Source organism: Misgurnus anguillicaudatus, chromosome 1 (assembly GCF_027580225.2).
Source record: "Misgurnus anguillicaudatus chromosome 1, ASM2758022v2, whole genome shotgun sequence".
Classification (NCBI taxonomy): Eukaryota; Metazoa; Chordata; class Actinopteri; order Cypriniformes; family Cobitidae; genus Misgurnus; species Misgurnus anguillicaudatus.
Window position 1 is genome coordinate 47355 of NC_073337.2, and position 14042 is coordinate 61396.

Genomic DNA, 14042 nt, shown 5'->3' on the forward strand with positions numbered 1-14042 from the left:
TTTTTAATTGTAGTTTTCTTAAAAGTTATGCGAAATGATAAACAATGCACAATGCGACACTGGAAACTACAACTCCCATGAGAAATCCCTGCACCAAGCGCCACGCAAAAGAGACCGTTTGTTGAGACGTGAGCGCGATCAGCGGAGCCTTGCGGACCAAAGCGCCACCTTCCAGAGAGCGCACGAAAGCTGATGGATTTGCGAATGCACATGAGGACGCAGTCCGAGCGCATACACACTTTGGGAAAAATAAAACAATGGCATGGAAGTGAATGAAGAGATATAAATTGCGTGCACACTCTTAGGGCAAGAGCGTAGAGAAATTCAGCGCATACCTGAATGCACACAAAATCAAAGGAAACCCGCCAGCTGAGAGGTTCACGCATCATTTTAATATAGGCTACTTTGGGCAACAATAATTCCCTCTTGACATTTGTCATTAAAAGTCTTAAATCACTTTTAACAGAAACCACGATAAAGCATATAAAATACAATCTGCATAAACAAGTTGACAGTAAAATTCATGTACATTTCTTGACAGTATTTACTGCTGTTGTTAATAAATATTTAAAGTGGTTGTCGAGGGGTTTTGTGTTTATCTTTTAGGTAATCTTTTACATCCCTGCTCAACCTTTATTCATTCAAAGTTAATCTATTGATGCCTTACTAGTAGGGGTGTGACGAGATCTCGTGCGACGAGATCTCGCGAGATTAAATATGTATCGCGAGATTAAGTGTGTCTCGCGAGATTTCTTGTGTAGGTGAAATTCTGGCCGTTTCTCAAATAAAAGACTGCATCCTTAGGAGGTCGCATTTTTAAACTGCATTTACTTCATAAAGACTGTCTTATTAGAGACTACTAACAATTATAAAGTTTACTAATAATTTAGTTAATTGCAAATTGTTGTAATATGCTCACGACTTGCGAATGTAATGCTCAGTTAATGATCTGAAATAAACCTTAATGACGTATGCAGCCTGCATATGCGACCTCCGGAGGATGCAGCTTTCTGTTTGACCCTTTTAGGGGCCAGTTAAGTTACATCAAAAGCGTTTATGGCATGGTCTATGGGCATGGAGCGTTTGCGCGCTGTTTATGCGCGCTGAGCGCCTTGCGGTTTGCCGGCGGCCGCAGCACGCGCCTTTGAAGGAACGCTGAGAGCGGAGAAGCCCCCGACGTCATTCGCGTCTTTGCATTGTCCACTCGAATGAGGGGAGATGCGGGCCTTACGTTGTGGTGAGGGAAGTTTACAGTTGCTTTGAAGAACCGGACCCCACTCAACGCTCACTATCTCCTGCGTGTTTGTGCACCTCTCACCCTCAAACAAGGTCAGAGCAAGCGTCATCTTTTTAAAGTTTCTGCTAATGTGACAGTTAACAGCAAAAGAGCGCACGCTTCAATATTTGATTGACAAGACAGCTGACTAGGTGGTTGCCTAGCAATATTAAAAGCCGCGTCGACTCGCACTGCTCTTTTTTTTAAAAAAAAGGCAGTGCGTCGCGCCTTGCGTTTCCAAGCGTTTAAAGCGTGGTTGGTGTAATTAGCCTCTTACAGTGCATGCATTATATTCTGTCTTTTACCGCATTTGCTTTTTTGTTTGGGTTTCCAATAATGTTCGTTTGGGAGCTCGTATGAAGTCTGAGACGTGTTGTGTTTGTCTGATGATCAGTGTCAGATGTGAAGTCTCCGCAGATTAAACCATCACAGAGTTTACATGATTTAATGTCTGCATGTTCATTTCTATTGTAAAGAAATGGACGTTTATTAATATTCAAATGGATTTAAACATTGTTTGGCTAAAAAATAAGCGTTTCTCTCCGTCTAAAGTGAAAGTGAAGATAGCGTCCGCGAGACGAGTCAACTATCTCCCCCTACAGGCATTTGTTATAATATATATATAATGCTTTTTATTTATAGACCACAAATGTAATGTGTTTGTTAATGTAATGTTGTTTAATGTAACTTGGTTTTAATACTTTATTTGAACCAATTATTATTGCATCTTCGTTATTATGTAATTTTAAAGGCTACTGCTCACTTGGGTCTGTTTTTATTACCCAAAAATAACAAATTACTTCATTATCAGTTAGTAAAATAATTGTTAGGGGCAGTCCTTGATTAGTTAAAACATTTAAAAATAACATGATTTCAGTTTCTTATTCATTTATTTTATCATCGAGGGTTTCTTAAAAAGTGTAAAAATATCGTCTCGTCTCGTTCTCGTGAACCCAATCTCTCGTCTCGTCTCGTGGATTAAGTGTCTCGTCACACCCCTACTTACTAGCATGTTTTTCATGCACCTAAATATATGATCTATACTTATATACCTGGTATATACCAGCTAATAAATGTTGTCTTAATTTGGGTGGTCAGACTGCATTTGAAATTCAATCTGCATCTAATTTAGCTAAAACAAGTAAATTTGCTCGAATTAAAGTAATTTCAGGATGCCAAAGTCAAGTTTAATCATATACAATTTATTTTACCAGCAACAAAATTGTGGCCAGTGAAAATGCTGAGTGGCTAGTAACTTTGGAAAACAACTAGCCACTTTGGCTGTCGCCCTGTGGGGGTATATTAAAAATTCATATCATAAGAAAAATAAGAAGCGGTACCAGCACTACAGTATCGTATGGGTAGTTAAACTGACTTTATAAAATCTTAGTGATACCCATCCTTAGCTAATAGTATATCATTTCCACCTTTGTGTAAATTACCTGTACGAGCGGTGTGTCGATGGGCTGTTAGATGAGTAACCAAACTCCATTGTGTAGTGTGACCTCACAGTGGCAGGTGACGGAGGAGGATTGAGAATCTGAAACAACACGGACGGACACAAAAAACACATTAATGAAAAAAATGAAACATGTCAAATTTCTTAATGTTTAAAATGTCAGTGAGATCTTAAAACATCAGAACAAATTAAAAAATGTTTGACTCACGGGAGGAAAGTAAGGGCCTTTGGTGCTGGATGAGCTGCTGGACGAGGCACCAGTCACGTGAGCACGATCGTACGGGGGGCCGCTGCTGCCACCGCCCATGATGCTCAGTGAGCCAATGACAGATTTACCCCGAGACATACCTGAGACAAACATATAAACGCACTGAAATTACTGCAGTCATCATTAGCACGCATCAAGAGTTTTTATTAATAAGTCACCTGGCAGAGATCCCGTCAGAGAGTTAGGGTGAGGGACGTATCCTAATGGAACTGACGAGGGTCCGTGGACCACAAAGTCATTGGTCATCGTCTCGCCGTCATCCTTCATCTGAGGACACAGAACGCGCTGACACACAAAGTAAACGGCACCGGCCACAAACAAGACCATGACGACGCCCACGATAGAGCCAATGGTGTTTGTTGGAGGAAAAGATGGTTCTTCTGTGGCATCTTAGAACAAAAAACAAACACTGATTAATGATCAAGGACAAACTCTTTCTTTAGAACAACATGCAATGAAGAATCACAAACAATCAGGGCCCGTATTCACAAAAAATTTGATCTTATCACCAATGAGGCATACACACCAAATGCAGGGCATCGCGTTACTCACTCTAGATTACTCGCGGGATTTAACTTCGTGTCATGCAAATTTTTCGCTTGAGTTAAATATTTTACATTTTTTGCAAAGACACATTTGAGGCGGATATCGCTTGTTTTTGCGACAATTCCGCCGCCCATTTGCATTGCTCCGCGTGAGGATACTTCTGATCACGTCTGCACTGATTTGAAAAGTCAAAATAAAGATTGTAAAATGTATGCTAATAATTAAACAAGTAAATGTTTTACCAGCCTCTTACATCTCTGCATTTCATAAACAATTATCTGATATGCCTACAGTCTTTATGATGCCATTAAAGAAACATTCAGTCAACTTCTTTAAAGATTCATTACTGTCTTACCTTTATAGCCAAAAAAAGAATTTTCCCTATTACAAATAACACTTTAGTGAAACAGAAAGGTTCTTCAGATGTTACATTTCTTTTGGAACCATGAAATCATAATGGACTATTTAAAACATTGTTTACCGGTGTTACGTCATGGGACTTAAAGTTGAGAGAGGTGATGTGTTTGTAAAATCAGGTTCTATATGTGTTTCTCTCCCCTCCCTTGTTTTCTCATTATCCCTGGCAGTGTCGCGTGATTGGAAGCACCTGCAACTAATGAGTGAGAACGGGATAAAGCACGAGAGAAGACCGTGTGCGGGAGCTTCGGTAGAGTGCGTTGCGGAGCTCACGTTCGATCGTTCTACCCTCCAGCTCCTGTCTCCTCTTTAAGGGTCTATTGTGACTCATGTGTGGGCTAGCAACTGTCGGTTATTAGCTTTAAGAGTTGGATCTCTTTATAGAGTCTCTAAGATCGGCTCCTGTTGAAATCAGAGTTTTGTAAATATTTTTCTATTTGTTTCTTATTCTTATTAATGTGTCATTTCATTCAATTATTGTTTCCTCTGTTAAATTAATTACTTTACGAGCTGTAGGTCTGGGATGGCCGTTTTAGTTTGTACTACTTTTTCTCATGGTTTTGCTTAGTTAGGGAGTGAGGGAAGAGGAGTGTTATTCTTTTGTATTTTTTTTTATTTTTGCAGGTAAGTTAATAATCTAAAATTAAGTTAGATTCCTGTTATGTTTGATATTTTGGCCTTTATCCCTTTCCGAAGAGATGCTCCACACAGAGTAAATAAAACTCTTGAACGTATTCCTGTATTTTGTGATGAGATGGGACAGGAGCGGGAGGGGGAAAACTGAAATTTAGCTTATTAATATTTTGTCATCGGACCTTTTCCCACCCTAGACGTGATGGGTTTGTGACACCAGCTTAATTTTTAAGAGTATGGTTTCATCTTACTTTAGAGTCAAAAGCTTCAATTCATTATTTGTGTTTTACTTTATTATTTTATTTCGTTTGTGCTCTTTTGGTTTAAGTCTCATGTGTAACAAGTATGATGTTTTAGTGGTTCAATTGTTTTCTAGGTCAGCATTGGACTAATCCGTCCTTCTTTCAGCATGCAAATAAATATTATACATTGCATTCTTCAATTGCATGTCCTTTCAGCTTCGTTGCGTGTTGCAGGACCATTGTTGCTTGGCCCCGTATCGCTGTCTACAGCTATATTTTCTTATTCTTATTAATGTGTCATTTCATTCAATTATTGTTTCCTCTGTTAAATTAATTACTTTACGAGCTGTAGGTCTGGGATGGCCGTTTTAGTTTGTACAACTTTTTCTCATGGTTTTGCTTAGTTAGGGAGTGAGGGAAGAAGAGTGTTATTCTTTTGTATTTTTATTTATTTTTGCAGGTAAGTTAATAATCTAAAATTAAGTTAGATTCCTGTTATGTTTGTTATTTTGGCCTTTATCCCTTTCCGAAGAGATGCTCCACACAGAGTAAATAAAACTCTTGAACGTATTCCTGTGCTCCTGTGTTGAGATGGGACAGGAGCGGGAGGGGGAAAACTGAAATTTAGCTTATTAATATTTTGTCATCGGACCTTTTCCCACCCTAGACGTGATGGGTTCGTGACAATTGGGGGCTCGTTCGTCCGTTTTTCGATAATTTTTGCTTGGCTGTTTTGAATTTTGGCAAGGGAGGAAATGTACAGGGTTTAATATGGAATTTGACTTGGTAAAGTTTAGTCTTTCGCCAACAGTGGAAGAATTCGATCGTTGCCAAAAGAAGGATTTGATTGTGATAGCGGAGTTTTTTAATGTAGCTATTTCTAAAGAGCAAAAGAAGCAAGTTATTAGAGATAAGCTATATAGTAAGTTGGTAGAGATGAGCATTTTTCCTGAGTGCGCTGCAACGGAAGATTTTGAGGCAGGGGCTGAAGAAGAAATGGCTGATGATGTGGAGTCACTAAGTGAGACGAAGCCCATTCCGTTAGTAGATCCGTTGGTTACAGTTCGCTTAAAGGAATTAGATCTAGAGATTAAAAAACAGGAGCACGAAACACAGTTACTCCGATTAAAAGAGCTGGAGATAACCGCAGAACGGGATATTAAGTTACAACAACTGGTGCTGGAAGCCCAGCGACTGCGTTACAGTCCAGCTCCAGAGCTGCCCGCCGGGTTCCCTTCTGGTGGTTCCGATCCTGATCCTCCTGTTTTTGATGTAAGTAAGTACGTTAGACTTGTACCTCCCTTTCGTGAAACAGAGGTGGATTCGTACTTTGTGGCCTTCGAACGGGTAGCGGCTAAGTTAAAATGGCCCAAGGATATGTGGGCATTATTGTTGCAGTGTAATCTCGTTGGCAAAGCCCAAGAGGTTTGTGTGGCTTTGCTAATTGAGGATTCATTAGATTATGACACTGTAAAATTGGCCGTCTTGCGAGCATATGAATTAGTGCCGGAGGCGTATCGGCAAAAGTTCAGGGCTTGTTCAAAAACAGCCAAGCAAACGTTCGTGGAGTTTGCGCGAGAAAAAAAGCTTTGTTTGAGAAATGGTGTCTTTCAACTAAAATTACTTCTCTTGAGGAGTTACAGGAATTGATCTTACTTGAAGATTTTAAAACATGTGTGCCTGAGAGTATTGTAGTACATTTAAACGAGCAAAAAGCTTCTAAATTATTTGATGCTGCAATTTTAGCTGACGAATTTGTGCTTACACACAAAACCGTTTTTTCTCCCGTGCGCGCTCCTAAACCTGCGTCCGTTGTGGATATGGGTAGAGATCATAAAGCACATAAAGCTTGGCAGCAGAAATTTAATAAACCTAAAGGGGTAGCATTTATTTCTACTTCTGAAGGTGTAAATTTACCATCAAATTCTTCCGGCTTTGAGAAGTTTATGCAAAAATGTACTGTATCGCTGGAGGGTTTTGAACCTAAATCTATACTGATGTTGCGAGATACAAGGTCCGCGCAGTCGCTGATACTGGAAAGCGCGTTACCGTTTTCATCAGAATCGTTCACGGGAAATAATGTACTTATCCGTGGTGTTGAAATGGGTTGCGTTTCAGTACCATTGCATACGGTTTGTTTGCGATCTGACCTTATGTCGGGCACCGTGAGTGTCGGGGTTTCCTCGCAACTACCTGTGGATGGTGTGAGTTTAATCCTGGGTAATGATTTGGCTGGGGCAAAGGTTTTCCCGTATCCGATTGTGTCTGAAAAGCCTGATGTTAGCGACCAGATAGCGGTTTCACAGTCCTCCTTTGTTTTTCCGTCATGCGCCGTGACGCGGGCACAAGCAAAAAAATTCAGTGACGTGATTGATCTGTCCACCTCTTTTTTGGGTTCATCTCCAAATAGTGTAGAATGTGAATTGTCTGTCCCACTACCACCACTACTGGATGGTGAGCACCTTGGACATAACTTGCCTCCTTTAAAAGCAACTAGGGAACAGTTAATTGAGGCTCAAAAATCTGACGAAACATTGAGTAAATGTGTTAGTGCTGCTGGTGATAATGCACACGTTACAGATACGCCAGTAGGATATTTTTGGGATGACGGCGTTTTGATGCATTGGTGGAAGTCATCCGGTGCTGTGCGTGAGTGTGTTCGTCAGATCGTTCTTCCCTCCGGTTACCGTACTCAAATAATGAAGCTGGCCCATGAACACGTTTGTTCTGGACATCTTGGTGTTACAAAGACACATGATCGGATTGTTAAACATTTTTTCTGGCCGAACATTAAGTCTTCTGTGTCTGCTTTCGTTCGTGCATGCCCTGTTTGCCAACTTGCGGGTAAACCAAATCAGGTGATCCCTCCAGCGCCACTTCAACCAATTCCGGTGATGGGAGAGCCTTTTGAAAGACTCATCCTTGATTGTGTAGGTCCTTTACCTAAATCTAAATCTGGCCATCAATATCTCCTCACGATAATGTGTGCGTCCACTCGTTATCCAGAGGCTGTTCCTCTGCGTTCAATTACTACGAAAACTGTTGTTAAAGAGTTGGTTAAGTTTTGTTCAATGTTCGGGTTACCTAAAGTAATTCAAACAGATCGTGGAACAAACTTTACATCCCATTTGTTTGAACAGTTAGCGAAAGAGTTGCAAGTTGAACACCAAATGTCAAGTGCGTACCACCCGGAGTCACAGGGTGCGCTTGAGCGTTTCCACCAGACATTAAAATCAATGTTACGAACATATTGTGTGGAAACTGGTCGAGAGTGGGTGGATGGCTTGCCTTTGTTAATGTTGGCTGTGCGGAGTACAATGCAGGAGTCATTAGGTTTTAGTCCTGCCGAACTAGTGTTCGGGCACGCAGTTCAGGGTCGGCTTAAGTTACTCAGTGAACAATTCCTCTCTAAAAATATTCACCGTAAACCAGTTCTGGAGTACGTAAGTACGTTTCATGAGCATCTTCAGAAAGCGTGGGAAATTGCTAGACAGCATCTTTGCAACACTCAGTCTAAAATGAAGGTGCGTTATGACAAAAAGAGTGTTGCTCGCAGTTTCCAACCTGGGGATTTAGTGCTTGTTTTGCTGTCTGTACCCAATTCACCCATGCATGCTCGATTTTCTGGTCCTTACCAGATAGAACGTAAATTGAGTGATACGAATTACATGGTCCTGACGCCTGATCGACGTAATAAAAGCAGAGTTTGTCATGTTAACATGCTCAAAGCGTATGTTGCTCGGGGAAAGCCTGGGGTAAACTCTGCTGTTAAGTGTGTGTCTGTAGAGGATAGTATGTTTGACAAGGATGATCCGGGTGTCTCAGGACGACTGTCAAACTCGACTATTTTAGCTACATTACCATCTTATCTTTCCTATTTATCGGAACAACAGCAATATGATATCACTGAGTTGATTAATAGGTATTTAATACTTTTTAATGATGTTCCTTCCCAAACCAACGTGCTAATCCATGATATTGATGTGGGTCAAAATCGACCTATTAAACAACATGCTTACAGGGTTAACCCCCGCAAACGTCAAGCCTTGCGCGAGGAAGTCGAGTATTTGGTGCGTAATGGTTTTGCTGTGGCAAGCCAGAGTCCATGGAGTTCGCCCTGCATACTTGTTCCCAAATCTGATGGTTCCTTTCGGTTTTGTACCGATTTCCGTAAAGTGAATAGTGTAACGCAGGCGGACTCTTTGCCCCTTCCAAGAATAGACGATTGCATTGATCGGGTGGGTTCTTCCCGTTATGTTACCAAACTTGACCTCTTAAAGGGTTATTGGCAGGTGCCGTTGACACCACACGCTTCCGAGGTTTCCGCCTTTGTTACGCCCGATGCATTTATGCAGTATTTGGTGATGGCTTTCGGAATGCGCAACGCACCTGCCACATTCCAAAGATTAATGCAGACTGTGTTGTCTGGTGTACAAAATTGCGAAGTGTATCTCGATGATGTCGTGGTTTATTCCATGACGTGGGAAGATCATTTACAGACACTTGAGGTAGTTTTTAAACGTTTGGCTGCTGCCTCTTTGACATTAAATCTCAGTAAATGTGAGTTTGCTAAAGCAATGGTGACATACCTTGGGAAACTGGTCGGGCAGGGCCAGGTGAAGTCTGTAAGCGGTAAGGTTAAAGCCATTGTTGAATTTCCTACCCCTGTTAATAAACGTGAGTTACAACATTTTTTTGGAATGACAGGATATTACCGAGGGTTTTGTAAGAACTTTGCAACGGTTGTTGCACCCCTCACAGATCTCCTTAGTACAGTTCGAAAATTTTTGTGAGACGATGAGTGTGAATCCGCATTTTGCTCTGCTAAGGACCTGTTATGTAATGCTCCAGTCCTGTCTGCTCCGAATTTTGATCTTCCTTTTAGCTTGCAAGTTGATGCAAGTGCTCGTGGTGCTGGTGCGGTACTGATGCAAGCTGATGCTGCTGGCATTGAACATCCTGTCAGTTACTTTTCCAAAAAGTTTTCAAAATGTCAGCAAAATTATAGTACAATTGAAAAGGAAGCTTTAGCATTGCTGTTGGCCATTAAACATTTTGAAGTATACCTAAATTCTGGGGAACCAATTGTAGTGTACACTGACCATAACCCGCTGATATTTTTGTCACGGATGTCAAACTCTAATCAGCGTCTGATGAGATGGGCACTGTTTTTGCAAGAGTTTAATTTGGACATACGGCATAAGAAAGGGGTAGATAACATCATAGCTGATGCACTGTCTAGAGTGCATACTGCAGATTAAACTCTGAATGGCAATTTAAAGGTCATGTGGTGTAACAAAACTTAATTTATTTGAATTAGGTTTTGTAAGTAAGGGTGGGGGTGTTACGTCCTGGGACTTAAAGTTGAGAGAGGTGATGTGTTTGTAAAATTGCCTTGTTAGGGGTCAAGCACCGAAGGTGCTGTGACACCTATTGGAATTGTTAGTATTATTATTATTATTCTGCGTCTTCTTCTTCTTAGCCATAGGCGTCTATGGCAGCCCTATGAACCGTACATAGGAAAATGATGAAATTTGGCACAGTTGTAGTGGTGGTCCTAAAAAGTCATGTGACCAAAAATGGGGTCTCTAGTACTAACTCTATAGCGCCACCAGCAGTGCAAAAATTCAATGTTCAAATGGTTATAACTGCTGATCCGCTTGATCTATGAAAATTCTACTTAGTACACGTGATTGCTCTCCTCATGCTTGTTGTTTTTAATACCTTACAGTAAAACTCCACCCATTACAGTTGTGGCCATTTTGAAATGTACAGTATTCCATTTATTCGCTACTCCTCCTTCAAATTTGGTTCAATTCTTATGAGATTTGGCACATGTGATCTTTGGAGTGAGCCGCATAGAAATGACTGAACAGAATTTTGATATTTTTCTTTATTCAAAAGTAATTAATGCGCGAACTTAACGAGATTGACGCAAAATTGGTTCTGAGGCTGTATCTCGGTCATTCTTTGATCAATCGAGATGAAATTTGGTACGCTTCATGTCGACCATGAAATGGGGGTCCATGCCAAATTTGGTGACAGCGCCACCTATGGGTCATGAGATAGGAAAAAAGGCTATTTTTGCGCATAACTTCTGAATCGTTTGTCAGAAAATTATGATCTTGGTGTCTACGGATTCCTTGGCTCATGCCGCATCTGCCGATATGTATTATGCCGGGATTGACCGAACCGCCTGTCCGCCATTTTGAAATCTGTGATAAATTGCTATAACTTTTGAAGTATCGGATATATCGGCGCAAAAATCGGTAGGGAGCTTCGGCATGACGTCCTGAGGAAATCAGAGAACAGCGCCACCTAGGGGTATAAACTATAACAGTTCTTATAGAACTGCTTATAACTTCTGAATTCTTTGTATGGCATGTAAGCTCTTTTCTGTTGCCCCTTGAGCTGTGTCTACTGAGTGGCGCATCTGTTAAGTCGTTTGCATAAAGATCCTGAGTTCATGGGTTCGAATCCCACCTGAGCCAGGTGTTAATCTCTTCTATTATAGTTTTGTTCTTTCTCACCTATTCTTTTTGACCTGTCTGTAGTTCACATATGTTCTATTTTTGCCATGTTTTCTGTTGCTGCTCTGCACTGCGGTGGTTCTGCTCTGTCATTGCTACGCTTTGGGTTCTTTGCTGAGCCTTGTGTTCTTGATGCACCTTGGGTGCTCAATGCGCCCTGAGTGATTGATAAGTTGTATCTTTCTTGCTGTGCTTTGGGAGCTCATTGCGCTGATTGTGCTTGTCCCCGTATCGCTGCTTGCAGCTATATTTAGGGGTCAAGCACCGAAGGTGCTGAGACACCTATTGTAATTGTTAGTATTATTATTAGGGGTCAAGCACCGAAGGTGCTGTGACACCTATTGGAATTGTTAGTATTATTAGGGGTCAAGCACAGAAGGTGCTGAGACACCTATTGGAATTGTACTTTTTTCTTCTTAGCCATTGGTGTCTATGGCAGCCCTATGAACCATATGTAGGAAAATGATGAAATTTGGCACAGTTGTAGTGGTGGTCATAAATAGTCAGGTGGCCAAAAATGGGGTCTCTAGCAGTAACTCTATAGCGCCACCAGCAGTGCAAAAATTCAATGTTCAAATGGTTATAACTGCAGATCTGTTTGATCTATGAAAATTCTACTTAGCACACGTGATTGCTCTTCTCATGCTTATTGTTTTTGATACCTTACAGTAAGACTCCACCCATTACAGTAGCAGCCATTTTGAAATGTACAGTATTTTGTTTTTTCGCTACTCCTCCTTCAAATTTGGTGCAATTGTTATGAAATTTGGCACAGGTGATCTATGAAGTGAGCCGCATAGAAATGACCGAACAGAATTTTGATATTTATCTTTGTTCAAAAGTAATAAATGCACAAACTTAACGAGGTTGACGCAAAAATGGTTTTAAAGTTGTATCTTGGTCATTATTTTATCAATCGAAATGAAATTTGGTACACGTCATGTCATGCATAAACTGGGGGACCATGCCGAATCTGGTGACAGCGCCACCTATGGGTCATGAGATATGAAAAAAGGCTATTTTTGCCCATAACTACTGAATTGTTTGTCAGAAAACTATGATTGTGGTGTCTACGGATTCCTTGGCTCATGCCGCATCTGTGGATGTGTATCATGCCGGGATTGACCGGACCGCTTGTCTGCCATTTTGAAATGAGTCATAAATTGCTATAACTTTTGAAGTATTGGCTATATCGGCGAAAAAATAGGTAGGGAGCTTCGGCATTATGTCCTGAAGGTACCTGGGAAGTCAGAGTATGGCGCCACCTAGGGGTTATAAACAATAACAGTTCTTATAGAACTGCCTATAACTTCTGAATACTTTGTCTGATATTAATTTTCTTTGTGAAATTAAATTCACTGGTTTATGCCGATTGCAACGATACCTCATTTGTCATTTTCCAACATTCTGTTAATGTGTTATTGTAAGGCATATGGTAAATGATCTTTTCGCTACTCCTTTTACAAATTTTGTTTATTTTATGCCAGCTTCTGCTCGTAGGTTCTTTGGAGCAATCCGCACAGAAATGACTGAACAGATTTTTCTGGCACCTAGGCATTTTTTTGAGAAATACCTCTGTAAAGTTGATCGTGCCTGTGATGTTGTCTATTTGTCATAGTTAATTACTGTATATTACATTTTATAGCGTTGCTCTACAGAATGTTTTTCTTGTCTTCAATCTCACTTGAGCTTCTTGATTCTCATATACATTGTATTTCTGTTATTTCTGCTCTGCAGTGTCATTTCTACATCTTTGGTAATTGGCATATGTCAATCCTTGCATCTCTGTAATTTCTTTTCTGCTGTTCCTTGAACTGTGTCAACTGAGTGGCGTGGCGGGTAAGGCACACGCAATAAGATTCTAAGTTCTAGGGTTCGAATCCCACCTGAGGCAAGTGTTCATTGCTTCTATTACATTTTGTTCTTTCTCACCTATTGTTCTCGACCTGTCTGTAGTTCACATATGTTCAGTTTTTGCCATGTTTTCGGTTGCTTCTTGGCACTGCGGTGGTTCTGCTCTGTGATTGCTACGCTTTGGGTTCTTTGCAGCGCCTTGTGTTCTTGATGCACCTTGGGTGCTCAATGCGCCCTGGGTGATTGATACGTTGTATGTTTCTTGCTGTGCTTTGGGTGCTTAATGTTCTTTGTGTGCTTGCTGTGCTTTCTGTGCTTTCTGTGCTTTGTGAGCTTGCTGTGCTTTGTGTGCTTGCTGTGCATTGTGAGCTTGCTGTGCTTTGTGTGCTTGCTGGGCTGTGTTTGCATTGCGCCGAAGGTGCTTACCCCATGTTGCTGCTTGCAGCTATATTTAGGGGTCAAGCACCGAAGGTGCTGAGACACCTATTGTTATTGTCAGTATTATTATTATTATTTTTCCGCAATGGGAGTCTATGGCAGCCCTATGAACCGTACATAGGAAAATGATGAAATTTGGCACAGTTGTAGAGGTGGTCCTGAAAAGTCAAGTGACCAAAAATGGGGTCTCTAGCACTAACTCTATAGCGCCACCAGCAGTGCAAAAATTCAATGTTCAAATGGTTATAACTGCTGATCCGCTTGATCTATGAAAATTCTACTTAGTACACGTGATTGCTCTCCTCACGCTTGTTGTTTTTAATACCTTACAGTAAAACTCCACCCATTACAGTAGTGGCCATTTTAAAATGTACAGTAT

At 40.9% G+C, this 14042-nt stretch overlaps 1 protein-coding gene across 2 annotated transcripts in view; it reads right to left on the reverse strand.

Moving 5' to 3' along the window:
- The window catches only part of lrp6 (low density lipoprotein receptor-related protein 6), a 174223-nt gene that overhangs the window by 14530 nt on the left and 145651 nt on the right, over nt 1-14042 (reverse strand). For both annotated transcript variants that reach the window (XM_073870813.1, XM_073870845.1), the window contains exons 20-22: nt 3162-3392; nt 2944-3083; nt 2719-2816 (exon numbers count right to left, since the gene is read on the reverse strand). In XM_073870813.1, coding sequence (XP_073726914.1) covers nt 2719-2816; nt 2944-3083; nt 3162-3392 — 469 coding nt within the window. The remainder of the gene's footprint in view (nt 1-2718; nt 2817-2943; nt 3084-3161; nt 3393-14042) is intronic.